Genomic DNA, 26,373 nt, shown 5'->3' with positions numbered 1-26,373 from the left:
ATGCCGCCACAGCTAACACACCTGTGAGTAGTACTAATGTCACGCCACTGCTGTTACAACACCCACTAATACTACCTCACTACCCCAGGAACACGAGTGCTGACGCTGCTACCGATGCTGCGGCTGATGCCGCCACGGCGAACACACCTGTGAGTAGTACTAATGTCACGCCACTGCTGTTACTACACCCACTAATACTACCGCCACTACCCCAGGAACACGAGTGCTGACGCTGCTACCGATGCTGCGGCTAATGCCGCCACGGCGAACACACCTGTGAGTAGTACTGATGTCAGCGCCACTGCTGTTACTACACCCACTAATACTACCGCCACTACCCCAGGAACACGAGTGCTGACCCTGCTACCGATGCTGCGGCCGATGCCGCCACGGCGAACACACCTGTGAGTAGTACTAATGTCAGCGCCACTGCTGTTACTACACCCACTAATACTACCGCCACTACCCCAGGAACACGAGTGCTGACGCTGCTACCGATGCTGCGGCTGATGCCGCCACGGCGAACACACCTGTGAGTAGTACTGATGTCAGCGCCACTGCTGTTACTACACCCACTAATACTACCGCCACTACCCCGGGAACACGAGTGCTGACGCTGCTACCGATGCTGCGGCCGATGCCGCCACGGCTAACACACCTGTGAGTAGTACTGATGTCAGCACCACTGCTGTTACTACACCCACTAATACTACCGCTACGAGTGTCACTAATGGTACTGTGCACTCTGAGGCCATGGACGCTACTGCGGATACTATTAACGCACCTGCTGACATTACGGTAACGCTAACACCCCTGCAAATTCACCAGCGCTACTGCTAATACTACAGGTGCTAGGTTGATGCTGCTGGTAATACTACCGCCGCTAAGACCTCTGCTCATACTGCTGCCGCTGGCAGGACTCCTGGCGCCACCGCGAACACTAACACCGGGCACGGTGCGAAGCTGCCGTCCGATGGGCATGTCCTCCGGCCCAGGTCTTGTTCTAGATCCTCCGTCACTGGGACCCTCGACTCTCATGGCACGAGGACAACGGGCCACCCCGGACCCCCAGGACGTGTGAGAAGTGAGTCTCGGGAGGCTTTGAAAGGAGGGAAAGGCCTGAATACAGGAATGACCTCACAAGAAAGGCTCGCAGAGCGGGAAGCTGACAAAGCTGAGGTGACACTGTACTCTGAGGGGCTCAAAGGTCCTGTCTGCACACGCAGGGGAAGGCGACCTAACTCTGGAGGACAGCCTGGAGCTCGGGACCAAGAGAACGGTCCATTTGTTCGCAGGAGGGCATCTGAAGACCGGGCAGCCCCTGGGAGGGGCGGGAAGGCAGACCAGGGCGCCCAGGCAGGCCCAGGCGGAAACGCTGACCCTCGGCGCTCGAGCCGGACAAGGGCCCCTGCAGGCAGAGGTCCTGCACTGGGGACGGGGATGGTGAGACACGGGAAGCTCAGGGCTGAGGCGAAGAGGGCGGGGACAGGCAGCAGTGGGTCATTCCAGGACGTCCGTCCTGAGGGAGGCAGAGGGGGGGAGGGACAGCTGCAGAAAAATGAGGCTGTGACCATAAGTCAAAAAAGCAGGTCACAGCCGGCCAGGGACGCACAGCACATGCCAACAGGGTCAGGAACAGGTCAGGTACCCAAGAGCGCCAGGCAGGCCGCCCGGTGACCCCACTCTGCTCCCCACCGCAGACATGAATGGGCCACAGCTACAGCTCCCTGGGCCCGCCGGCCTCTGCACATGGCAGGGCAAGCACAGAGCAGGCCACAGAAAACTAGGTGCTGGTGGGCACGGCCAGAGTCCAGCCTGGACCGCGGGGACGCCAACATCTCCAACGTTCACTTGCTCCAAGTCTGCATGCCGAAGTGTGAGTGTGGGCTTCCTGCGGCGTCTCAAGCCATCGGACCCCTGACCCACACGGCATCATGAACAAGTTCCACGGAATTTGTTTCTGGAAAGAACTCCACTTTGCACCCTACAAACATCCGTTCAAAGCTCTCCTTCAAAATGAGTTTGGAAGCAACACAAAACCGCAGAAAATTCAGGAGTGGCACTTGGAGGAACTAAGGCTGAGGGTGGGGAGGGCGTGCCGAGGGGCTCCTTAGTCTGCATCTTTCTTCCCCAGAGGCCACCCACCTAGGGAGAGGCCAGCAGAACCCCAGCACCCCTGGGGTAAACATCAGGGTCACAAGGCCAAGGAATGGAGCAACGGCAAAAAAGAGGTGTTTTTCCCTACTAAGCGTCTAGAGGGAAAGCATACCCTCCCTGGCTCCTGTCCCACCTTTCAACAGTTCCTTTCAGCTCCTGTGACATCTCGCCTGCACAACACGTGGTCCCCACCCCAGGGCCACGGCCGGCCACGACGGATGTCTAAGCTGTTACACGCAGCTGCGTATCTACATATGCGCCCCACTCCATGTCTACAGAGGACCCAGTCCTATAAATACCTTATCTGTAGGCAGTTCCCAGAGCCAGGGCTCAGTCTTGCAGTGTGAATACAGAACAAAACAAAGCGCATTTACATTTAGGGTTCTTGTGCTCGCTGAGCATTTCTCCTGCGACCAGATGGCTGGAAACCGTGAACTGTCACCTGGGCGGGAAGCTCGTCCTGCTGTGATAGGCAGAATGAAGTCAGCGCGGCCTTGGGCGCCGCGCACCCAGATGGCCTTGCACGGCAGCCGCTGGCTGGAGCTCAAGGACGCGCCGTGCAAAATCAAACATGCGGCCCTCTCAGGGGGCTTCCGAGCTATTTACCAGTAGGAAGCACCCACGGACGCTACCCAGCTGCTTCCAGGAGAAAGGTTTCCTGTGAGTGCCTGATGTAGGAGCTGTAGGTCACTGAGCGCAAAGTACCTCCAGACTCGGGGGAGCTGTAGGGACGCAAGAAGCCTGCCTGAGCCCGCGAGTGTTAGGACGCCCTAAACCCACTTGGTGTACACCCTCCATGTAGGAAAATGTGCCTAAGGACAGGCCTGTCACCACTCCTGGAAAGAATGCACGGTTTCAGAGATAAGAATTTTATATCTCTTGCAACCAAACTCTGTTTAAGATTATCTCCCCCCGGGGAGAGCAACTAACAGAACTGTTCCCACCTCCCTGTGTTGGTTTTTATTATGTAGCTTGTGTATTCTCTTGGCACAACATTTAAAAATCACTAAGATGGGAGTGAGCTTAATGCAGTTTTAAAGAAACTGATGATGGAGTTCAGTCCATAATTGCATAGGGAACGTGCACAGCTCCCTTCGGGGCCAAATCCTAGCGCCCCTGGCTCCTTCTGTGTGGAAAACTCAAGAAGCAAAGGAGCACAAGACTCAGGTGATGCCACAGGTCATCACAATGACCCCCCTCTCACCAAATCTTGCAGTGGGCGGGCTGCTCTGCCTGGGGATGGACCAGACCGCAGACGCCGGGGTGGAGACCGTTGACGCTCCGTTTCCACAGCCTCGTGGAAGACGAGCAGGTTGGTGTTCGGGCCCCTGGGAAGTGGTAAGAGAGGGTCTGGTCTCAACCGTGCCTTCACGCAGTTTGCTCTTCTCGAAGGCAATTCGGCGTTTTTCTACGTGGAAGGGTCCTGTCTCACATTCAGGAGGCTTACGTGCCTCTGCGTTCGCTTTGCAGGCTCTTCCCGCTTACTTAAAGCCTAGTCAAAGGCCTTTCCAAGTTCATTTTCTCAGCCATGCAGGACCTGCGAATGCACTTCTCTGCACGAGTGCGTGTGCACACGCTGCAAGCTAAAACGCACCGAAGGAAGAGCTTTGCAATGCTGGTTTCCAGGCTCCCCGGAGGGAAGACAATCTGGGTAGCTTTAGTTTTATCATGAAAATGTCATTGCGCTGTTTAAATTTTATGTCCAAGACTTAATTTCTTTTATGATTTACCCTCTTAATCAGCACATCTAATGACCCACATGTTTATATTACACCAGAGTTGTCCTTAAAAGGCAGCAGAACCCGTAACATTCCTTTTACAGGCTCCCCTTGCTTCCGAGATGCTTTGTTCTCCTTGGACTCCAGCCTCGCTCCCGAACCGCTCACTCCGGCTTCCGCCCACCGTCCCCGGGACAGCGCCGGCGGCTGCGAGTGACACCACTGCACTCCTTCCCCCCACCCCCTGCACCCCACCATTCTCTCACATCACCTTCGCCTTCATCCTGCCCGTGACCTTGGGCTCTCGGCTATTGTCCGCCAGGGCCGGTCAGTGAGCCGCGGGCAGCAAAGGAACCGGACAGTGACTGAGCCTGCCCTGCGATCAGGGCCCTGCGCTCTTGGACCAGCACAGAAGTGGGCAAGTCGGTGGGAAGAGGGGCTGCCGGGGCCTGGAGCAAGTACACGGAGGAGTAAACGACTCTGCTGGCCTTTCGCCCCAGGCCAATGGCCAACACCCACCTGACCCAGAACACCGGTGGCATCCCCTCCTGACCTTAAAATTGTGTATCTCAACCTCTGCCTCCAGGAAGAGGTTCGCTGACTCCAAGTAGCTGCGGTAGTTAAACCCTTTGTCTCTGACCATCTTGCACCTCGTACACCAAATTCTTCCAAACTTTGGACACTTTTTGTTCCTTCAGCACCGAAGAATGTGCTTCAGTCTCCAAGACTGGATGCAAAGCTCTCACCAGGCAATCTCAGAATCAGGCTGCCATACAACTTATCTGCCAGATCAGGACGCTGCTGGGGGTGAACAGGGGCACTGTTAATGATTAACAGTCACACCAGGGTCACCGGCGTGGACCGGGCTGGCCCTCGGCACCCTCTCTTCTGTACCTTCCGCAGCTGACGGCAGGACTAGACCTTGTAGACTCTGCCTCCCCCACCAAAGCAGGTGCTTGGAGGGTAACGGCCTTCAACAGATGTGAGTGCTTCATGTGGCACGAAGCCACGGCTCGGCTCCACAAGGACACCGTCTCTCTGCTTTCTCAGAAACGTTTCCCCTGTGGCTCAGCTTCAGTGGTCCTCTCGCTTTACCCCACTTTGAGAGCTCTGACCTGGGTTCTCGAGGTCATCGCCCACTTCCCCCTTCCGCAGACAAACAACTTCTGGAGTCCTCCCAATCTCAGCGTCTCTAGCACGGCCCTGGCTGAGTCTCTCCTGTACGGCGATGCGCAGAGACTGTGCGGGACATGGCGGGAAAACTGAGACGTCGAAATGCAGCTGAGAAGACGAGCTTCGCCACATGCAAGGAAACCCGTGCTTCCAGGAAATAAGAGATAAATGCCAAACATCTGATGCAGACAATGAGATCAATGTTTGCCAAAACTGCCTTCCTTCACCAGCTTTCCCATCACCCTCAGAAGGGCCTGCATCCTACCTCCTTCTAAGAGCCAATTCTTTGGAGGCATTGTAAATGCCTCTGTTCTTCCCCCTGCCAAATGCAAGGGCTTTTTTTCCCTGATAAATCTTTTTCCATGGATCCTACTATAAAAATCAGCTACCAAATCCCTTTAAACCAGTAGTTTGTGGTTTGTAGCTCTTCAAGCGTCTGATAAGTACTCCAGGTATTACCTCCTTAAAAATGCACCATGCGTAGACTCATTAAATGTACATATGATTCCAAGGGGTTTATGGACCACCCCCCTCCCAACTGAAAAGAACATGCTACATGGTCTAGACCATTTTTTTAACTTATAAGTTGAATTTATGTTTTTTAAGTTTGATCATATTTTTTCCAGGTTTGAGATATAACTGATCTACAACATTGTATAAGTTTGAGGTGCACAAGGTGTTGATCTGAAACACATACTACAAAATGGTTACTAGGTGATTATTTCTTTCCGGGGGACTCTAATTTGGGGAGGGGTATCCCAAACCACCTTTTATCCTTAATTTATTTTAACTAGAAAGAGAGAGAGGGACCAAACGTCAGGAAGACCTGTGTGCGGCTTTCTCATTAGGGCTTCAAGCCCCCTCCCCATTCCAACAGTCCTGCCCACCTGGCCCCAATACGGGACAGACAGGAACTCGGTGTGGTTTCTGGTAGGAAGGCAGGTAGGATCAGCCGGCCATCAAAGACAAGTACCTCCATGCGGAGGGTTAGGAGAAATGCAACTGTCTAGGGCTGTTACCAGCATGCAGAAGTAACAGCTGTGTAATCTCAGGTATGCACAGTTAGACCCTGCGGTCATGAGAAAAGAAATTGCTGATGCTATAACAAATCTCAATCCCCATCTAGACCTCTTTGCCATCTAGACCCCTGTTCCTAAAAGTCTTTGTGGTCACTTTCCTTCCACTGATGCTAAATGCTGGATTCCATTCAAGGCTGCATCGTATGAGTGTTCGTCCAGCTCAGGACACATATGAGGGGACCAAGCATGGGTGTAGAGCCCAGGTCCGGGGACTGACTGTGACACTCCCCACCCAGGGCCACAGTGCACACCTAAGCAAGTTAGCAAAGTCCCCGATTTTGAAAAAATAAAACCAAAATTGTATAAAACTGGCGCCTATAAAGAAACCTCTGCTTTGCACATCTTCAGGCTCCCGAAGCCTGATGGCTCACGCAGGTGTCATGGTTCAGAGTCTGGGGAGAACAGAGAAAACACTACACAGTGAGCGACTGCTGTTGTCTGCCTGCAAAGCTATGAATCATGAGAAACTCAACCTCATCATTTTGCTTTGCAAGGCAGAGCTTCCAAATTAATACTGTGATCTCTCAGATGATGTAGTTGCATACCACCCAGGACTAGAATAAGTGGAGTTAACGTTTGGAGTTGTCCCCTAGTAGCTAATGTCCAACATCTGTCATTCTGGCTTGAGGTCAGAAGCAATTCCGCTCCGATATGGCAACCCAAACTCAGGGCAGCATTTTAAAATGACGTTTGGACGTACTGGAAATATCAGCTGATCTTACCACCTCTTTCCTTTAAGAAGAGAACTGCCAATTAAGGAATTAAGATTATTAAGGACCATTTCTCTAATGACTTCCCCCAGAAAACGCTCTGCAACATCATACATTTCATCAGTGATTTTTATATTACATCTTTCCCCTGTATTAATGGCATTTCCCAGCTGCAAGATAATAGGGGATGAGTACTACCAATTGCCAGGGACAGTCTGCCAAAATCTTTTGCCAAGAACTCTGACCTATGTTTTCTTTTCTTAAGTCACTCAGTATTTTTACAGAAACAGTCTTCGTGTTTCTGATTCATTTATCCCTAACTCAAAAATTAGATTGGTTTTGCCCAGGAAACCTGGTAAACCTTGGTCCTCAGGGCAGGATTTCAATTTTGCCAAGTAGCATAACTCCCAGGAAAGAGCGCCCGTGCCAACTGTGACATGAATTCCTCCAAGTTCAAGGATGTGTTGCACGGCGGTTACGAGCTGTTCATTCTTGATGATGCTGCACCTTGCAGCAGCCTGCCCCACGGGGCCTGCCTGGGGGGCGGGGAGCAACCGCGATGTCTTTTGGAACTACAGGTCCTTGGGGTGCATCCCTGTGGATTACAAAAGCACCCCTCCTTCTGTTTCATCAAACTTCTTCACACAGTTTGCTGCGGACTTGGCCACAGAGCAAGGCAATTTTAAGGCAAAGGACAATATTCTTGCATCACCACTGTTGTGACATACGCATCTTCATCGAAATGCCTGGAAGTCATGAACACTGTAGAAACACATGTGCTTTCTGAAGTCTTCATTCTTACATCTGGTATTTCCACATTTGGTGCCTTTGTCCTCCCTAAATCCAAAGCATTCTCCCCTGGCTAGCTTTGCATAACTCCCAGGGCGAGAGGAGAACCAAGCTAACTCATTCCCTACTCTACAGATATTTTGAAACTCCTCATTTCTACATAAATGGAACAACCCTGAAGGGCTGTTAGAGATACAACATACATAATACCTCCTATAAAGGACCTTGGTTCTCTTCCTTATATTTATGGCTCTTTTAACAAAGTTGAATTTCTGAGGCTGAGCCATTCCTAAAAGAGCAAAGAGGGGCATCTTTCAAAATATTTTCTAGTTCAGCATGATGGAAGGCCAAAACTGTCTGATTGTATTAATTCCATAAACAATCTCTGAGGGCAAAAATTCTTGTCTGTTTTGTTCTCCAGCCTAGGCTAATGTCTAGCACATCGTGGGTACAGGATACTGAATGAATGAATGAATGACCAAATACCATTAATTATATGAAGATATATATCATATTCGAGTTATGCATATGTATGTTTATATACCAACCCGTATATATATGCATATATGCTAACTGAAGGTACTTAACACACAAAAAGCCTTAACATCCTATAAATGATCAATTTAATGTAAAATGTACAAACAAGACTCATTTCCCTAAGACATGTACCGACCTCTGCAGAAAGACTATCAAGATTTATGGGGCTCTCTCATTTTTAGGCTTTTTAATGGATAAACATTCTCAATCTGTCAGCATGTTTGGATTTTCCTCGTATGCTCTCCCACTCTGTGGCTTCCTGACCCCGACCTAAGGTGAATTCTGAACTGGATCTCAGCAGCAGATGTTTATGTTATGGGGCTGGAAGCCCCACCTCCGGTGCCCCATGGACACTGTGTCTCACGGAAAAGGTCAGGCCCAAGGCAGCACCAACCCCGGTGACGTGTGAGATCTTAGCACTGGCGTGGGCCACCACCTACATCTGTCTCCACACCTGCGCTCAGACCAAAACGGCTCACTGAGCTCCACCGCTGGCTGATTCTGAAGTAATTTATCACTACAAGATAGGGTTGTTGTCTTCAGGGAGACCCATCAACTCTGGACTCAGTGGACACGATAATTACCAGAGTCAACGATCAGACTCCAAGAGATCACATGCATTTGGGAAGTTGAGGAAACAAAGCTCTGAGAACCCTCCATTTCTCAGGCTAAGGAAAAGATGCCCTTTCTCATTTGAACGAGGTCAGGGAGAAAGTCCTGGAAAGTGGCTCCCACATTTGCAGAATGTTCTGTTAAACCATGCTCACTTCACACTAGCCACACCTAGGAAGAAACCTATGGAAGACTACCCTCTCCGGAGTGGCCATCAAATACCAACTGTCAGGGCATCTCGTGAGAATCTGAAACTGTGCAAATGTGGTCACTCCCTGGATGAAATCACTACAGTGCATTTCATCTCAATGTGCTTGGGTTGGTTTTATTTTTGTCTTCAAAGTCCAGTTTTCCACCTTGGAATTCTTCAGGTATAGAATTATACCCTTACAATTATGCAATAAAAACTTATTTAATTAAAGCATGTATGTGAATATCATTATAATCCCAATATTTGTAAATCATCCAAGAATTCTAAGGAATGACATAGAGGTAAAAGAAAGGTATATTTCAGTCTACATAGTTTTAGTTACAGGTGAATGTCATAATGGTGAAATCAGTCAGCACTAACCTGTCTGGGGCTCATGAGAGGGCAGTCCCCCATTTACGTGCTTCGAATATGTCATCACGTATACTTTCCTCACAACAATCCTATAAAGGAGTAGCCTCCTCACTCCTACTTTCAGATGAGAAAACCAAAGCACAGGGAGGCTGAGTAGGCTGCCCACAGTCCAACAGCTCGTTACTGGGGAATTCAAACCTATGTGCTCTGGCCCCAGTCTGTGACTCTGTGGTGATCTTTCTAGAGTTTCAGAACCTGAGTGAAAATCCTGGGGGCAAAAATGAAAACAGTGAACAGTGAAGTGTGAAGATTTAAATTTTTCAGTATAACATCTATTATGCCATTATTAAAATTATTGTTACCTTACCATGGGCCTACATCAGAATACAAAGCATAAGAACAAGTCTAGCTGCTGGCCTATTTTCTGACCTCGAGTGAGACTCAACAACACATTTATTGAACAGGTTTTGAATGCCAGAAGCAAGATACTGAGTTATGAACCTATTAATTTGTGCTATGTGCTTAAGTGAATTCTCAGCCTTATTTACTTTCACTGATGTAAAAAAGGGGGGGACTTTGATTACAAATCTGCCTTCTAGCCTAAAACAACACCCAAAGTTATGTATGTTTTAAATGAATTATCCAGGCAAGAGAAACACACGTATCTCTATAATATACTCATGCACGGTAACTCCACGAAAGATGGGAAGATATCTAGGGTCAACAAGAAATAATAATAAATGATTAATTATAAGATTTTTTTAAAGTTTTAAAAGCCCAAATTCCAGAATAAAGAAATACAATCTTATTATTTGCAGTATAATAAATCTAATTATTACTAAGATGTCCAGTAGCTATTTATTTGGAGTTGCTTTAAGGAACTGATAAAAAAGCATCTGTTGTTAGTGTCATGTTTCCATGCTAAAATGTTTGTTAAAGATAAGGTATGAATGAGGGATGAGCCAAGAACCCCGCCTGCTACCTACCCTCTATAATAAAGAGTGTGTCCTCCCTAGTTTGTCAGTGAGTAGAACTGAGCCTAGACCAGGTTTGCATTCTTATCCGAAATACATCTGACCCAGGGGCTGAACTACCCACATTGTAGTATTTTTCCCATCTTCCTGCTTTGGCAAGCTTATCTTAATTTTATAGGCCATTTCCTGACCAAAATTTAGGAGTTACTTTAAACCACTAACCCCAAATGGTCTTTAACATCCAGGAAATAGATTTAGCCATACTAAGATACGAAACAGAAATTCCTCACAAGGAGGCCAAGCAGCAGAGGCCCACGGGAGCCTGGGGCGGGGGGGGGCTGGGCACAGCAAGACAAGCAGTCATGCACTGGGGAGCCAGCCCCACAACCCACCTGGTTCTGGCCTGGCCAGTCCCTAAGCAAACAGCCTGTGCACATTCTTAGCAGGTGTGTGAGGGCGAACAGAGCCATAAGGATGGCAAAAACTCTAAATTAAAGTAGATAATCATGGGAAAATTCCTGTCCTGTGTCCTGAGGAGGAGAGGGGGACCACAAGGGACCAGCACCTTCTCTAGGCACCAGCTGCCCCCAAATCCCATCAGCCAAACCCTCTCCAAATGAGCTCTCGAGCATCCTGTCACTCCACACACAGGCTTCTAGAACCTTCTTCCCACTTCTCACCCTTCAGATGGCACCCCAGGGCTAGAACTGAGCTCACCAGTGGCAACAACAACCAAAAAGAGAGAAGAAAATGAGAATTGTGAAAGTCATTTTAAACACAATGGTTCAGCTTCTTATTTGAAGGCAAAGCAACGTCCCAGAAGAGCAGGTTTATAGCTCACATGCATCGAGTGGCTGCCCCTGTCAGAGGAAGAGAATGGACAAGACCTATGGTCTCTGGAACAGAAATGCCGCTCTCAGGTGCACACTGCACCCCCGATTAGAAAGTCTAGGAGGGGGGTTTCGCGTCTGTGCTTCATCGAGCCCTCCAGGAGATTCTGCTGGGAGCTCAAGTCCCAGAACTCCCGGAATGGGTGCCCTTCTGTGGTCCCCAGCCCCAAGATGCCTTCCCTGATGACAGAACCACTTTGCTACTTACTCCTCAGAACCTGCTTTTAGTTTAACAAAGAGAAGAGTGTCTGGCACTGCATAAGTGCTTTCTAAACATTAACCCGTGGCATCTCCACACGTGTCCCCTAAGCAAGGCACTACGGCCCTCCCCGTTGTCCAGAAGAGGAAATGTGGGCGGAGAGAGGGAGGTCACCGGCACAGGGTCACACAGCAGGGACTCAAACCAGCACCCCTGTGTTCAATGGCTATGCCCACTACCCCGTCTGGAGCTTCTCTCCAGATGCATCTGAAACGCTGCAATTCTCTTTCCAAGAAGTTGTGTGCATGTACCCCTTTGGCCAAGCCTCCTAGAGAATTAGACACTTCTTTTGCCTGGCTAATTCTAGAGTCCTTGGAATTACTTCTCTTTAAGATATGAAGTCAAATCGAGTATTTTCCAAATGGACATTACAACAAATGGGCCAAACTGCAGGTCCTGTGACCTTTTTTTCCCTAATAAAACCTTGCATGTTATAGGTTTAAAAAGACAGTGATACACCTTCACTCAAGCTTTTATCCAAGCTTTTAAAATGTTATTGTATTCCTTTAAAAAATTCTAAAACCAGGGACGCCTGGGTGGCTCAGTCGGTGAAGTGTCTGCCTTCGGCTGAGGTCATGATCTCAGGGTCCTGGGATTGAGCCCCCATGTAGGACTCCCTGCTCAGTGGGGAGTCTGCTTCTCCCTCTGCCTGCCCCTCCCCCCTGCACATCTTCTCTCACTCACTCTCTCTCTCTCAAATAAATTTTTTTTTTAATTCTAAAATGGAACTCAAAAATTAAAGCTGATTAGGAAAAGGAGACACTTGCATCTTATAATGACATTTTCAAGCTGATGATCTTGGATGATATAGAAATAAATACTTCTATGCTCAAAATTGCTGACTGGTTGCAAAGGATAACTGTGGAGTTTTAGAATAAACTGTGATTGTTTCTTCATACTACAAAAATTTCATGCTTACTTTATAAACAATATTGTTAGAGATGTAATAGTCAATGTTCCACTGATTAAAATATACATTAATATTTCTTTAATAATACCAAAATAGTTATCCTTGGGTTTATCTGTAACCTTCTGAGGCCTGCAAAATGGCCCACATGCTAACTGATGCACATTAGGAAAGGTTCACCTCTCCAAAGTGAAGACACACCACTGTGTCCCGCTACCCACCCCCTCCGAACCTCCGCGATCTCTAGGTGTGAGTTGCTGCAGTGAAAAATTTGTGCAAACAGCTCTGGAGACATTGAGAGTGACAACCAGGAAACCCTGGGTTTTGTTCTTCATGGAGGAATATGTTTATTTTCTAAAGCAGAAACTCAATAAAATTTTTAACAATTTTAATGAAATGTCAAATACAGGAATGCCATGTCTCCAAATACTGCACTGAGTTGGACAACATTTATTTAAATAGCTAACCTCTCTCAAGAGTGTACGAATGGTTTCTCCAATCGTCAGTGCATTTGGTGGGATGGGAACGAAGCTAGGGACATCACACTGGCCTCGTCCAGTTCAAAGCCCGTATCTCTTGCCGTTGTCTGAGCAAGAAAGAAATGCCCACGGTACACAAAGATATTTATTCAGTAATGAACAATAGTAATTCCAAAACTCTGAACGAAGTGGTGATTCTAAGAGCAGTAAAAGATGAAGGGGTGGAAGAATTGTCCTTTATCAGCAAGAGATAAAACCAACAGATATGCAAAAGCTGCGTGGTATGTGAAATATCCCTTCAGTATCTGATTGGGCACTCTGCATTTATCTTTTCTCTTACCACAAATCTTGCAAGCCTTAAAACTCAGATGACATCAAATGTTCTTATAGTGTGCCTATTAAAAATCAAAAAGAGCAAAGCTAGGAATATTACTAAACCCCGGAATAAACTATTTACTCAAGAGCTCAGCATTGTGTATATTTCCAAGTCGTGTTTAGTCTGGGGTGGACTAACTCCTCCAAATTCCTAATTAAGAGGAAACACCTTCGTTTGGCACGAATTCCCCTTCTTTTCCCTAACAGTGCCACTGGCTCACAGGGGCACACACTCCCACGGGGGCTCTCCCAGGGCTGGTGAGTGCATGCTGGCCAGAAGCGCTAGCCCCAGTTACTAGTCATTCGTGACTCCTCTCCATGGGGCAGGCACTCCTGCACACAGTGGGGGCAATTTGAAAGAGAAGCTGGGTCCTGCATCATCAGGGGTGTCAGACTAGCAGACGGGAGACAATGCGGTCCCAGCCACGTGGCAGTGATAACGACCAACATCGCGTGAGCGCTGAGCTGCTTCGGCTGCACGATCACACCAAGCGACGTGAAGGTTTCCACGGACATTGTATTCCTGGATTAGGGACCTGAGGCTCAGAGAGATGACATCATCCCATGGAACACAGAGATTAGTCCTTCGTGGCAATCACCCAGCGTATAGGTTGGGGAGCCATGAAGAATAAGGCCAGATAAACTCCATGGATGCAGGCTGTGAAGGGCACGCAGACCCAATCCCAATTAAAGCAGCAGTGAGTTACCTACTGTGGAGAGTGGCCAGAACCCAACACTGACCACACCAAACGCTGGCGAGGATGTGGACAAATAGGAACCCTCGCTTACTGCCGGTGGGAAGGCAAACTGGCGCAGCCGCTTTGGGAGACAGTTCGGTGGTCGCCCACAAAACTAAACACACTCTTGCCACACTAACCAGCAATCATGTGCCCAGTTATTTATCCAAGGGAGTGGAGCACTTCTGTCCACACAAAAACATGCCCATGGATGTCTACAGCAGCTTTATTCATAATTGCCAGAACTTGGAAGCAGCCAAGATGCCCCTCAGCAGGTGCGTGGATCAAGAAACCGTGGTCCGTGCAGGCCACGCAATATTACTCAGTGCTAACAAGACCGTAGTTACCAAGTCGCGAAAAGACCTAGAGGAACCTGAATGCATATCACCAGGTGAAGGAAGGCAGTGTGAAAAGGCCGCATCCTACACAATTCCAACTCTAGGACATTCTGGAAAAGGTCAAGCTATGGAGACAGTAAGAGGAGTGGTGGCCAGGCGTACGGGGGAAGGACGCACCCTCGGGATACACAACACCAAGAGTGACCCTCATGTAGACTACAGCGTCTGGGTGATGCGTCACCGTCAGTCCATCCATGCGACAAATGTCCTACTCTGGTGGGTGATGTTGATAGAACGGAGGCTGTGCTCGTGCCAGGGAAGGAGGGACATGGGCAGATCTCTGCACCTTCCTCTCAACCTAAAGCTGTTCTATAAATAGAAAGTCTTTATTAAAAGACAAAGACCACCACACCTAACAGAAGGGAAACTTAGGTTAGACAGTAGGTAGCCCCTGTCAAAGGAATCCGATGGTCCTACACAGGATCCCCGGAGACAAGGGGCTGCCCCACAACACAGGGACTGGGCTAGAGAGAGCCTGAGGCTGGAGGAAGCGCAGGATCGAGGAGGGGTCTGTGGCGACCCTGGCTCAAGATGAACAGACCTGGGAGGGGGTGGCAGCTGTGGGAGGAGAAAGCAGGTGGGGATGCGGAGAAGCCCATAGGAGGAAGACATGGTGGCCTCCATGACTGAGTGACACGGAGGTTAACAAGAGATGGGGTGAGGCCTCTGGGGGAAGTCACCGTGTCTGAGCTGAGTGTCAGGAGACCCTAGGGCGTCAGCGACCAAAAGGCAACAGTGGGGACGGGTGGTCAGTCTGGGTAAGACCCTAAGTTCGGCTCTGAACACATTCACTAAGTCTGAGACAAAAGCCAAGGTGACATGTCCCATGGGAACTTGAAGATCTTCGGCTGGAGTTCAAGAGAAAGGTTTGGAGCCCCCTTCATGGGATGGTAAGGGATCACGAGAGCAGATCTCCCCAGCCAGAGAGGGGAGACAGCGCGGAGAGGAGAGGAGTCGACCGGCTGGACCCCATCGCACACCCACGCCCAGGGCCTGGGCAGAGGAAGAGGGGAGAAACAGAAGGAAAAGTAGGCGAGACACATGTCACTGGAGTAAGACCAGGAGAACAATGGAGGGAAACACAGGATGGAACCAGTTCACCGTGTACCAGACTATAAAAATATTAACCCCAAGTAATTCTTACAGTGTTCAATGTCTCAAAAGAAATTGACCATTGAAATGTGTTCTGGTTTATATCCTCTTTCATTGTACGCCCGAGAATGGTAGGAATATGTCTTCTGTATTGTTCGATAGCTGACGTTTTTTAGTGGTTGTTTAATAATAGCAGGAAGAACAATGCTCTAATGGTATTATTTTCGGCATTCTATTGTTGCTTTTGCTTCCTCTATCTCAAGAATTCAAAATACCAAATCTGCTTGAGAGGCATTTTAATGAAGTTAATCCTTTTTAAATTTCTGGAACAAATGTTATAACAAACATTGTCTCTACTTCTTCAAAATAAGTGGTATAACTTATTCAATTCTTGATGCCCTCTGGATTTCTAAAAGGATTTGTTCTAGAGAGGCACTTGTGGGTCCAATTAGTCTGCAAAATCTTTATCAGCTCTTAACTAAGTAACTGAACTTCTAAAGTTATGACCACCCTTACCAGTCCCAAGACATTTGCCAACAGTCTTGTTAATGAATAATGCAAGGTTTTGTGAATTCCCTCATGTCCTTGCCCAAGTGAGGGTAGGTTTTCTGGGTCAGTTCCTAAAGGCACTCCAGCCTAGAGCCAGTCATCCATGCGCCAACTTTCCAAACATCCCGGTGTCCATGCAGCCTCAGGAGTGGGGATGCCCCCAAACCCAGGGCCCTTGCTGGGAGCTGGGTGCTTCTTACCACTGATGTCCTAGACCTTGCTCCTCAATGTCTCTACCCCTCTGGGAGGAAAGTTCAGCTACCACGGTTAATAACAGAAGCCACGGCATCTTGGTTTCTCAAAGGAGGGAGCCTGAGCGTCATTTTTTAAATGCAAAGACCTGTAGCTCTATGAGAGGACAGGTAGATTTATCACACCTCTGAGTATAACGCACCATAACAACTCATGAAAATAGTAACGCTGAGCTTATAGTTCCTATCTCCCCCTCAGATCTGGAGGTGGGATGTCCTCCTGGAAGTTTCTCTGACTTCTGCAAAGCTGGTTAGGTGCTCCAAGGGCCCTTGATTTACCTTCACTGCAGCATCTACCAGCCTGAGTGGCTTGCCGGCTGCTCGGCATTTCTTGCCGAACTGCAAGCTTCCTGGAGGCAGAGCGGGTCCCGCTCACTGTCGCCTGGCCAGCGCCAGGCAGAGCGCAGGGCTTGCAGAAGGGCTCAGGGCGCATGTGCGGAACAAAGGAAGGAAGGGGCGGTCCCCTGGGGGAAGGGGCAGACCAGCCAGGGACTGAGGCATCCGGTGAAGGAGTCCTCCAAACTCATCTGCCTAATAAAAGCGGACAAATTTTAAACCACACTCACTCTTGGTGTACGTGATGAACTTATACCACCGATAATTCTGTAGGGGCCACCCTTACACACACGCAATTTACCCACATCATTTCTTCTGGTTGGTATCAGAGGTACTTCGTTCTGGACCAATTCCCTATTATATAAGGAACATAATGATTTCGGTTATATCACTCCTGAAGTATTGGGCTGATGTTGCTGTCATTGGGCCCAAAGTAGAGCTCAAACCTCTTATTTAAATTACATTTGCAACGGAACAGAGTCCATACTCACATGAGAACTAAGTCTCACTTCACATGAGTCCTGGGTCATTGAGCCCCAGGACAGTGAGTAATGGTCTGAACACGCCAGGACCTGGGGGCAGGCATCACCACACTTACAGGCAAGTTCCCATTTCTGGTCCCGAGAAACCCATCTGTTAAGGGGGGTCACCCAGACCAGTGAGAGAGGCATGTGAGGCTGCGTGCAATGGGGACAATTCCCTCCAGTCTGACCGCGTGATTGAGAACACAGGGCACCCCCTATCAGAACACTCTGGGCACACTTCTGTCTCAGGCCTGTACCCACATCCTCCTTTCTTGCCTCAGAAAGAAAAGTTGGGGAGGGGAATCAAGATAAACTGGGCATGGGGAAAAAGTCACTGGCTTAGGAAATCCACCTACTAGTAAATGAATAGTATGACCATGGCAGGTGTGGTCAAATATAAAATCAAAGAGTCTTTCATATGGGGGAAAAAGTGCCATTCTCGCCCAGCACAGGGGGGATGTTGGGACAGGTACAAATGCAGGTGGAGTGTGATTCAGATTCTCTTTCAAAGGCACACGTGATCCAAGAATCCTTCGGGGTGGCTTCTGAGTCAGGATTTGATGGATTTGCAGCATCTCATCATCCAAAATGTATTTTTAAATGTATTTTGCTTGGGTCAATATTGAAGTTATTTCAACTTTTTTGGTACCTAACAGGTAATTTTGGAAAGTGGTCAGCAAAAAAAAAGTTCTTGATGGCATGAAAAGTGAAATGCTTTTTAAAAATTAGACAATTATTTTTCAATGGATTTTCTTGCACATCCATATCTCTCTAATTAAGTCAGAAAAGATAAAGTGTAAAGATAATGTCGAGTTAGTAAGTGACTGTTCAGAAGGTGTCCGTCCACGTGCCGGATAGCTTAAAACTCTATGGGACACCTTGAGGTTTAGACCCAAGCCAGTGGACAGGAATGTGCTTGGGCCTCAGAGAATAACTAAAGGGAAGTAAAATAATCCCAAACAACAGCAATGAGTTTGATTTCCCAGGCAAGAACGGGGGCTCCCATAAGTGCGTGGCTTGTTCTTTAAAGTCCTGGTTATTTGAAAAGCTCATCCTTTCAATTAGCTTTGCTTTGCTACAATTATCAACTAGAAAATCTAAGTCCAGACAGAGGTTCCTATTTCCAAATAGAGAACTTTCTCTCATTTGCTTGCCATCAAGTTTAGCAATCTCTCCTTGGAAGTACTACATCTTTTGGTCAGTATTTCTACACCCAAATAAAGTGCTCGGTAGACTTCTCAAAGTATTTTGTCATCACTACTGGAGAGCGTTTAAACAACTGAGTATGGTGCCTGGCTCGACTCCGGGCTGGGAGAAACCATCTGAAGTTAATTGCTGCTGTGATCACTAGCCCTTTCAACACCCAATGAAGGAGCTTCGAGTAAAGAGTCAACCCTGCCCTGGGATGAGCCGGGTGTGCATATTACCGGCTCATTCTGGCATGTAACAGTTAATACATTTTATAAGCAGTGGAGTCGGTGACTATCATTCCTCCAGAAGAGAAGTAAAAACAAACAAACAAACAAAACCTAAGAGCAAGATTAGGATCTGAAACAGTCAAACAATAAGTGGGAACTGTGGCAAGTAGCAAAATAATTTTTTAAACATTGGGGGGGGTATGCAAAATGCCCTTAGAAGCCACACTTCCTGGGGGTTTGGTCTGCAAGGCTTTCACACTGGGGACCAGCTGAGGTCTTTATTCTATCTGAGGGGAAGGAAAAAAAGAAAGAAAAACAGTACATCAAGGACCGTCCGTCCGGGGCTGGAAGCCTTTACTCCTGCAAACCCAGCTCCCAGATCCTTTCCGGGCAAGCACACAGCCCGAGGAAATGAAAACTAGGAAAACAATTGGTGCTTAGAACAATAAGATGGAGTTTCATTTTGGTTTCACACTCAAATATGATGTAGTTATAATGTTTTTTAATGTACATTAATAAAAGGCAACGAGTCGAGTTTGGTTAACTTTTTAAAACTGCACTACACAAGAGCCCCACTTCTGTTCTCGAGCGTGCTTCAGCCACAGAAAAGTCGTGGGAAAGCGAAGATACAGCTGTTTCCAGGCAAACGGCCCACAACTGTTCAGCATCAACCAGCAGTCGCCCAAGAACGGGAGAAACACGCCCAAAGCGACTCCCGGGCACGAGTGTGGGGCTCTGAGCGGCGTGGGGCGCGCGTGCCCACCCCGCCTGCCCCCGGCCCACCCGGGCGCCCAGGGCAGGTGAGGGCGCCGGGCCGCTGAGGCCCCCGCGGTGCGAGTTCAAATCCCGCAGACTCCCGGGCCCCCTCGCCCCTCGCGGCGCGTATCAAGCTCGGCTCCGCTCGCCCAGGGCCCTGAGAAGTCCTCTACCTCGCCCCTACCCAGCCCACAACAAAGGAGGCTCCCTAACGGATGCGCGAACGCAGCCCACAGGGGCACTGGCGGGGACCCGCTCGCAGAGGGCACCTGGCCGTGCCACGCGCGACCCCCGAGGGGCGGGCGGGCGGCTCGGCCCGGGGACAAAGGGGCCGCGCGGGGCGCCCGGGGCGCAGGGCGGGACGCCGGGGGAGCGGAGCCGGCCGGGACTCACCTTCGCCGCGGCCCGGCTGCGCTCCTCGTGGAGCAGGAGGGCGGCGGGCAGCAGCAGCAGCCAGACGCCCAGCCGGGGCCCCATGGTGGCGCGCCCGGGGCGGCAGGGACCGGCGGGGATCGGCGGGGGCCGGCGGCCGGCGCTCGGGGGGCCGCGGCGGGCGGCTCACTCGCGGAGGGCCGGGGCGCGAGCGCTGCGCACCGTCCCGGGCGCGGCGGCTCGCGGCGGAGACCTGAGCGCGGCCCGGCGAGCTCCCCAATTTGTTGGCGCTGCCCCCTCCCCTCGGCGGCGCGCGGGTGGCGTCTCAAAGGGGAGGACCCTGCGGCGCGGGTAAGAGGCGGCGGGAGCGCGCGGCCCGGGGATTGGGGCCGCCGCGCGCCGGGACGCCAGGGCTCCGCGCTCCGCACTCACCGGCAGCCGCCGCGCGACCCCGCGCCCCCGCGCTCGCCCACCGGCCGCAGGACCGAGGACCCGGGCCGGCACCCGGGGCCCCGCGAGGGCGACCGCGCTGCCTGCGTGCGGCGGGCGGGCGCTCCTGGAGCGGCGGATGCGCGCGGACAGCCCCTGACGCCGGGCCCGAGGTGAGGGCGACCCCCGGGGACGCCGAGACCCGGGCCGAGGCTGGGACTTGGGGCGCCCTGCGCAGGCAGGGGCTGTGCGCACTTCTGCTGAAGCGGGGGGGGGCACGGAGCGGCCGCGGCTGAGCGGCGCCGAGCGGGGCCTAAGTGGAAGGCTCCCCCTTCTTCTGTCCGTACCAGGGGCGGCTCTCTGTCAGCCCTGCAGGGGTGCGGGGCGCACCCCGCTTTCCCGCGTCTCGCGGAGGGAGGCTCGCGGCGAGGATGCCCCCGCCCCGGCCCCCGCTAAGCCCGCTTTGTCTGTCGCCCTCCAGGCTAGGAGGGAGCGCGCGGAGCCCGGAGCGGCCGGATCAGGAGCATGGACAGGCACCAGTGCTCGGCGGCCAGCCCTGCCCTGCGGCGGTAAGCGACTTTCCGCCGCGTCCCCGAGGGTCCTGCGCGCGGGGGCCCTCGCGTGTAACTCGGGAACTGCCGGGCCGAGGCCGCCCGCTCATGGCGCGCTCCTTCCCTCTCTCATGCAGGTGCCTGCTGCTGGGGGCTGTGACAGTGGGGCTCCTGGCCCAGAGCGTCCTGGCGGTAAGTCCTGGCTCCCGTTCAGGGCTTCTGACTCGTGCGCGAGAGAGTGGAAGGGACAGCTTGTGGCCTTGCCGGAGGGCCCCTCGTGCGTGCTCACCTGAGCGTGCGTGTGTGTGTGCGTGTGCGCGCGTGTGTGCGCGCGGCCCTGAGCCAGCCCAGGTTCTGAGAGCGCTGGCTTTCCCCCGAGAACGTCTCAAGCTTGCCTTCTCTTGGGGTCCCCACTGCGGTCCTGTGTGCTGCAGGCGCCGGCCCTCCCACGAGAGCCAATCATGGGAAACATAGCCTGCGGCGTCCTCTCCTAAACTAGAGCCAAACCCTGGCTTCCTAGAGGGAAGACTCTCAGTCCCGTGGTGGATGAGGCGCCAGGGTACGGACAAGAAACGTGTTTGTGGCACTGGGAAGCTGGTGTCGAGGTCCCGTCCTTGGCAGAGAGTTCTCTGGGGCTTTTAAACGAGAGGCTTTGGGGGAATGGGCGGGGCGGGGAGGAGAGCAACACAACAGGGTACTTTGTTTTAACCCATGGAGTGAACAATGGCAGAAACCCTGCGTTTTCCCCCAAGTCTTAGCCAGGGTAGGGGGTGCTAAGGTGCATTCAGGGCTGCGCTGTGGTGTTGTCCTGGCACTTGGGATGGACTGTGGGATTTTGTAAATTGTGTTTAAATAGTTGGAGCCACTTCCATTGAGCTTGATGGGATAAGGCTGAAGACCTACTGGTTTGGCTGTCCCTTGGTTGTGGACACATGTTTAAACTGGGACCAAAAACGGAGGGAACATAGTGTGTTCCCCACCCCACCCCCCTGCACTCTGACGGAATACCTGATTTCCCAGGTGGTTCTCGTGGGTCGCCTGTGACCATGGGAAGCTGGTTTGGTTGAAATTCTGTTATTTTCATTGTTCTGTCCTCGTGTCAGACAAACAAGGATTTTAAAGGCAGTGAGTGAAAAAGAGCTACTCTAGCTTGGAAAGGACTTTTAGCCTCCCTTTTCTGCTTTCTGCTCCAGTTCAGGGCCCAGACTGGGAAGGCAGAAGGAGTGCATAGACTTTCTTTTTTTAAAGAGTTTATTTATTTGACAGAGAGACACAGAGAGAGAGGGAGCACAAGCAGGGGGAGTGGGAGAGGGAGAAGCAGGCTTCCTGCGGAGCAGGGAGCCTGATGCGGGGCTCGATCCCAGGACCCTGGGATCATGACCTGAGCTGAAGGCAGACGCTTAACGACTGAGCCACCCAGGCACCCTGGAGTGCATAGACTTTCACCAGAACATGCCAGGCCAAAGTTTTCTCAGAGCTCGGGTCTGACTCTCTTTTGCACATGTCCTGATTTAAGAAGACGAAAGCCCGCATGCTGCCACCCCTGAGTCTTGTGGTCCTTATGTGCACTCGACATACAGGAGGCGGCCCGGAGCTGAGTCAGAGCAGCACAGAGACTCTCAGAGAAGGAGGAGGGTAGACAGGACGGCTCTGGGTCATGCTGAGTGGGTGTGCACGGGATGTGCTGTCTCCACACGCCTCTGGCCCTAGAGCCACTTCTGTAATCCCCTGTTTTCCTTCCTGGGGATGGTGAAAGTCTGGTGAATTTTATCCGGGACTGATCCTAAAACTGGTGGAAAGGGCTTGGGGTCAGAAGAGTGGGGTACTAAACCAAGCTCTGCCCTGGTCTCGCAAATCCTGAATCCCAGTTTCCACACCTAGAACAGGGAAGAGAACATCCTCCTGCTTGTTACGGAGCCAGGCGGCTACCGCTGTGCTTTCCTTCCAAAACCTCCTCCATGCTCAGCCTCACCTGAGTCTGCTCTCTGTCTCTTGGGTGGGACTGAGAGCATTTATGGTCCGACATTGCTTCTCAGAGTGCTCGCCTTGGACCCCCACACCCACCCAGGGAGGCTGGTTAGAACTTCAGACCTCTGCTCTGAATCTAGATGATCTTCTTCTTTTTTCTTCTCCGAATCTAGATCTTCTGATCAGACTCTCTGGGGTGGAGGCTGGGAGTCTGCATTCTACTTGACATGAAAGTTTGGGAACCACTGAATTAGAGTATTGGGTTGAGAGGCAATTGGGGTCACTTGCCATTTTGAGTCACTTTACTGGAGGCATAGGGATGTATATTCTACAACAGAGACACAATTTGTTATATTCAACAGTGGATTTTCTGCTTTTTAACTTCTTATTGATCCCTGGCTTTAAGAGCTATTACTCATGAAATAATGCCTTGACCCTCAACTATATCCATTGAGAAATCTCTCTTATTTGTGGCAAGTTCATCTCCTCCCCTATTTGTTTGCCATGCTTAAGAACCCTGTCTCATTGCCCATTTGTGCCAAGGACTCGTCCCCAGGGGTAGGTCAAGTCAGTAAAAAGGGCTGCTCATTGTAGTTTGAAGGGCTCTGTAGCAGAAGCAGCCAAAAATGATTATTGAAGAGAGTAGACAATTATTTTTTTAAAGGCTTTATTTTTAGGTAATCTCTACACCCAACTCTGGGCTTGAACTCAGAACTCTGAGATCAAGAGTCGCTCATTCCACCAACTGAGCCAGCCAGGCACCCCCCCCTTTTTTTTTCAAAGAGAGAGTAGACAATTATCCTATGAATACTTCCTATGTGCCAATCTGTGTGCATCCAGGCCTTGTGGGAAACACATCTACCTGAGTGGGTAACTATTGTTAACCCCATTTTGCAGATGAGAAAACAGAGGCACACGGTGTTTAGATAGCTTGCTCATGGTCTCTCTTTGTAAGTGCAGGTGTGGGATTTGAACCCAACCCCTGCCCACTAAGTTACCCAGGATCATACTGTAAGTCAGTAGTGAGGACACTCCCGAGTTTCAGTGTTTGAGTCTTCTGGTTCTGCTTTCTCTTTGCTCTTGACCATGACTAACAGAGTAAAGCCCGCACAGTGGTTTCTGGAAAGGGAAATATCATTCCTCCTTCTCTGCTGCTCTGCTTTGAAGAACAGGAGCCCAGAGCAAGGTCGAAGCGATGTGATCAGATGTCCAGAGGGAGGGAAGGAAGCAGAAATCCCACTGGCCACCCTGAGGTCCGGGCCCAACATGGACATGCATGCCCTGCTGTTCACGTTGCCCTTCCTGAAGGTGCCAGGACGCCACGCGCTTATATTGATGGCCCACCGTACGAGGCCGCGTAGCGCGGGCGTCGCCAGGCTGGACTCTGAAGGCAGGCGCCCTGGGACCCGATGATCTGCTGCCTAGCGCTGGCGCTCGCCAAACCCCTGTGTCCTGGGCACCCCGCAACAATGGGCACGTGGTAGGGCCCTGAGCCTCCAGAGCTGGGGCTGTTGGATGAGTAGAGCCTGGCTGGGAGCGAGGCACCAGGCATCTGCTGGGCCTGTGTGAGGGGAGGCTCCTGAGGCAGAGCCTCCGTGGAGACTTGGACGCTCTCACTGCAGCCAGGGCAGAGCGTTGTTGCTTATCTCAAGAGATGGGGCAGCAGCCTTGAAGATCTAAGAGACCAGTCTTGTGTGACTCTGGAAGGAAGAGAATTCCAGAGAACAAAGACCGTCCCTCAGATCAAACACGCTGTGGGCTGGGCTGACCTCACGACCTCAGCTGGGGGGACTGGCCACACACCCGCGATGCTCACAGGTATTAGGGTGCAGCCAGGAGACCTGGCCGTGCAGGTACCATGCACCCCAGGAGACGCGGGGCTCTACGCTGCCTGCAGCTGGGCTCCAGGCCCCGGAAAATTCGCCTGATGCTCCTACAAGCAGCCACACCTTTCCCTCCCCCTAGCCAAAAAAAAAGGGGGGGGGGGCAAAATATTGTGAGGTTTTCTCTTCTCCTTTTGGCTTGTTGATCGGTTGCAAAGAATGTGTAGTATTAAGATGCTCCAATGCTCTCTGTAGGAATCCATGAGACCACTTCTCTCCCTAATTTCCTGGAGCGTTAGTGCTATTGTTCAAAATTGGGGCCCCTAGGAAGAGGGGAGAGATCACAGGGTTCCTCCTCTGTTAATGGAAGAACAAGCATGAAGCATGTATCCAGCTCTCTGGAGGCCAGTAAAGCGAACCTCCCTAGGTGGCCCGTATGACTTGGCCACAGTCAGTAACACAAGGAATTTGTCATAGCATCACAGAACTAAACGTGGCCGCAAAGGATGGACAGAGGGGACAGAGCCCTTGCACTGCCCTTGGGAATATTTGGAGCCAGAGAGAGAGGGAAAAAGTGAAAAGTTCTAGAATAGAAAAAAGACTTTGCTAAAATAGTGAAAATCAAAGGATTGTCTTTCTGGAGAGAGGATTAAAAAATGGGTGGCTAGCTTCCATTAATAGAGACAATTAGAGGGAAAAGCAGAGGTGTGGCGTACATGCACCTTCAGTGTTGCATTTGATGATGACGTAACGGGGCTGCCATGATGTAGAGGGCGGTTTGGGAACGCCCTGCTCTTTTACTCTAAGAAAGAATGTCTTTGGTTAGAGAGCTTCAGTGAAAGGTCTGGGATTGGCCTCTTGCTGTGTGTGCTGGGGTCGGTGGGTGCCATCACCGCTGAGTAGGGTGGCAGGTGACTTCTGGAACCCCGGCCTGGCTGATTCGGCTCGTACGCCAGGCCGTCTGTGCAGGGGCTGGGGGCCTCTGGGGCCACGGACGACACAGTCGTCTTAGGGGCAGCAAAGCCCCCCCACCCCCAGCCTGGCTCCTCGCTGGCTGTTTGACCCCAGGGCAAGTCACTGACCACCTTGGTTCTGGGACACAGGGAAGGGGACACGTCGTGTCGTATGGTACCGGTGCAAGGGTGCTCTGGACGGTCAGCGCGCCCACCCCCGCCGCAGGTCTGCCCCTGTGCGGGGAGCCGGCCCCCACCCTTCCCAGCTGTGACACTGGGATGGGGGTGCTTTTCCGGGGAAGCTTGTGCGCTGCTCCAGGATGTGACTTAAAAACAAATATGCTGCATTAGGCTTTTTAGCTTCAGGGTGTGAGAAGCTTCTGGAATCCTCGAACGGTACTTAATCAGCTGAGGTGAGAACAGGCAGGTGATTTGGTGGTTACCTCTTGCCACTGTCCTGGTAGCTGTCCCCTCAGCTAATGAGACTCTTCTGGGTCAGGTAAAGGCCTAATTGACTCCCCAACCTTGATGTCAGTGGCCTCCCTGGGCATTGTGATTTTTCTTTCTGTTATCTGTGAATGAAAAAGAGGGTATCTAGTCTTAGGGGGACCCCGCAAGTTTCTCCAGTCAGGGAGTGAACCTCAAAGGAAGCCCACACCCCTGGGTGCTCTGCGGCCTCCCACTGGCTCTCCCTACCCACCGGAGGGGGCTCTCATGTTGGGGTCTCCCCACCTCGCAGTGCCCCAGGGCTCCTGGCGCTCCCGGGCGTTCTCTTAGACTCTGCTCTGCTGCCGTGAGTGAGGCTGCCTTTGAAGCGACAAGGTCTCTTGTAAATCCCACTCTTCCAAGTGCAAGGTGGTCTCCTGGATTGGATCCTGGAAGAGAGAAAGAACATTCATGGAAAAACTGGCAAAATTCCGATAGAGTCTGTAGCGTATTAATGGACTCGTGTGAGTTTTTGGTTTTGACAAAATGCACCGAGGTTCTATAAGATG

At 51.1% G+C, this 26,373-nt stretch overlaps 2 protein-coding genes across 4 annotated transcripts in view; one reads left to right on the top strand and one right to left on the bottom strand.

Annotated features, from left to right (window-relative positions):
• COL4A1 (collagen type IV alpha 1 chain) overlaps positions 1-19,908 on the bottom strand; it is a 138,697-nt gene extending 118,789 nt beyond the window's left edge. For both annotated transcript variants that reach the window (XM_078070083.1, XM_078070084.1), the window contains exon 1: positions 19,676-19,908. In XM_078070083.1, coding sequence (XP_077926209.1) covers positions 19,676-19,759 — 84 coding nt within the window. In that variant the 5' untranslated portion in view covers positions 19,760-19,908. The remainder of the gene's footprint in view (positions 1-19,675) is intronic.
• Positions 19,308-26,373, top strand: part of COL4A2 (collagen type IV alpha 2 chain) — a 169,083-nt gene continuing 162,017 nt past the window's right edge. Inside the window, exons 1-3 of one of the 2 annotated variants that reach the window (XM_078070082.1) lie at positions 19,308-19,326; positions 20,565-20,652; positions 20,772-20,826. In XM_078070082.1, the coding sequence (XP_077926208.1) occupies positions 20,609-20,652; positions 20,772-20,826 (99 nt within the window). In that variant the 5' untranslated portion in view covers positions 19,308-19,326; positions 20,565-20,608. Of the gene's footprint in view, positions 19,327-20,005; positions 20,257-20,564; positions 20,653-20,771; positions 20,827-26,373 lie in introns of those variants that run through there. The other variant, XM_036091057.2, reaches the window with a different exon arrangement.

This window comes from Halichoerus grypus, chromosome 4 (genome assembly GCF_964656455.1).
Source record: "Halichoerus grypus chromosome 4, mHalGry1.hap1.1, whole genome shotgun sequence".
In the NCBI taxonomy this organism is placed as follows: domain Eukaryota; kingdom Metazoa; phylum Chordata; class Mammalia; order Carnivora; family Phocidae; genus Halichoerus; species Halichoerus grypus.
The sequence above is the reverse complement of the archived record's forward strand: the minus strand, read 5'-3'. Positions and strand labels throughout refer to the sequence as shown.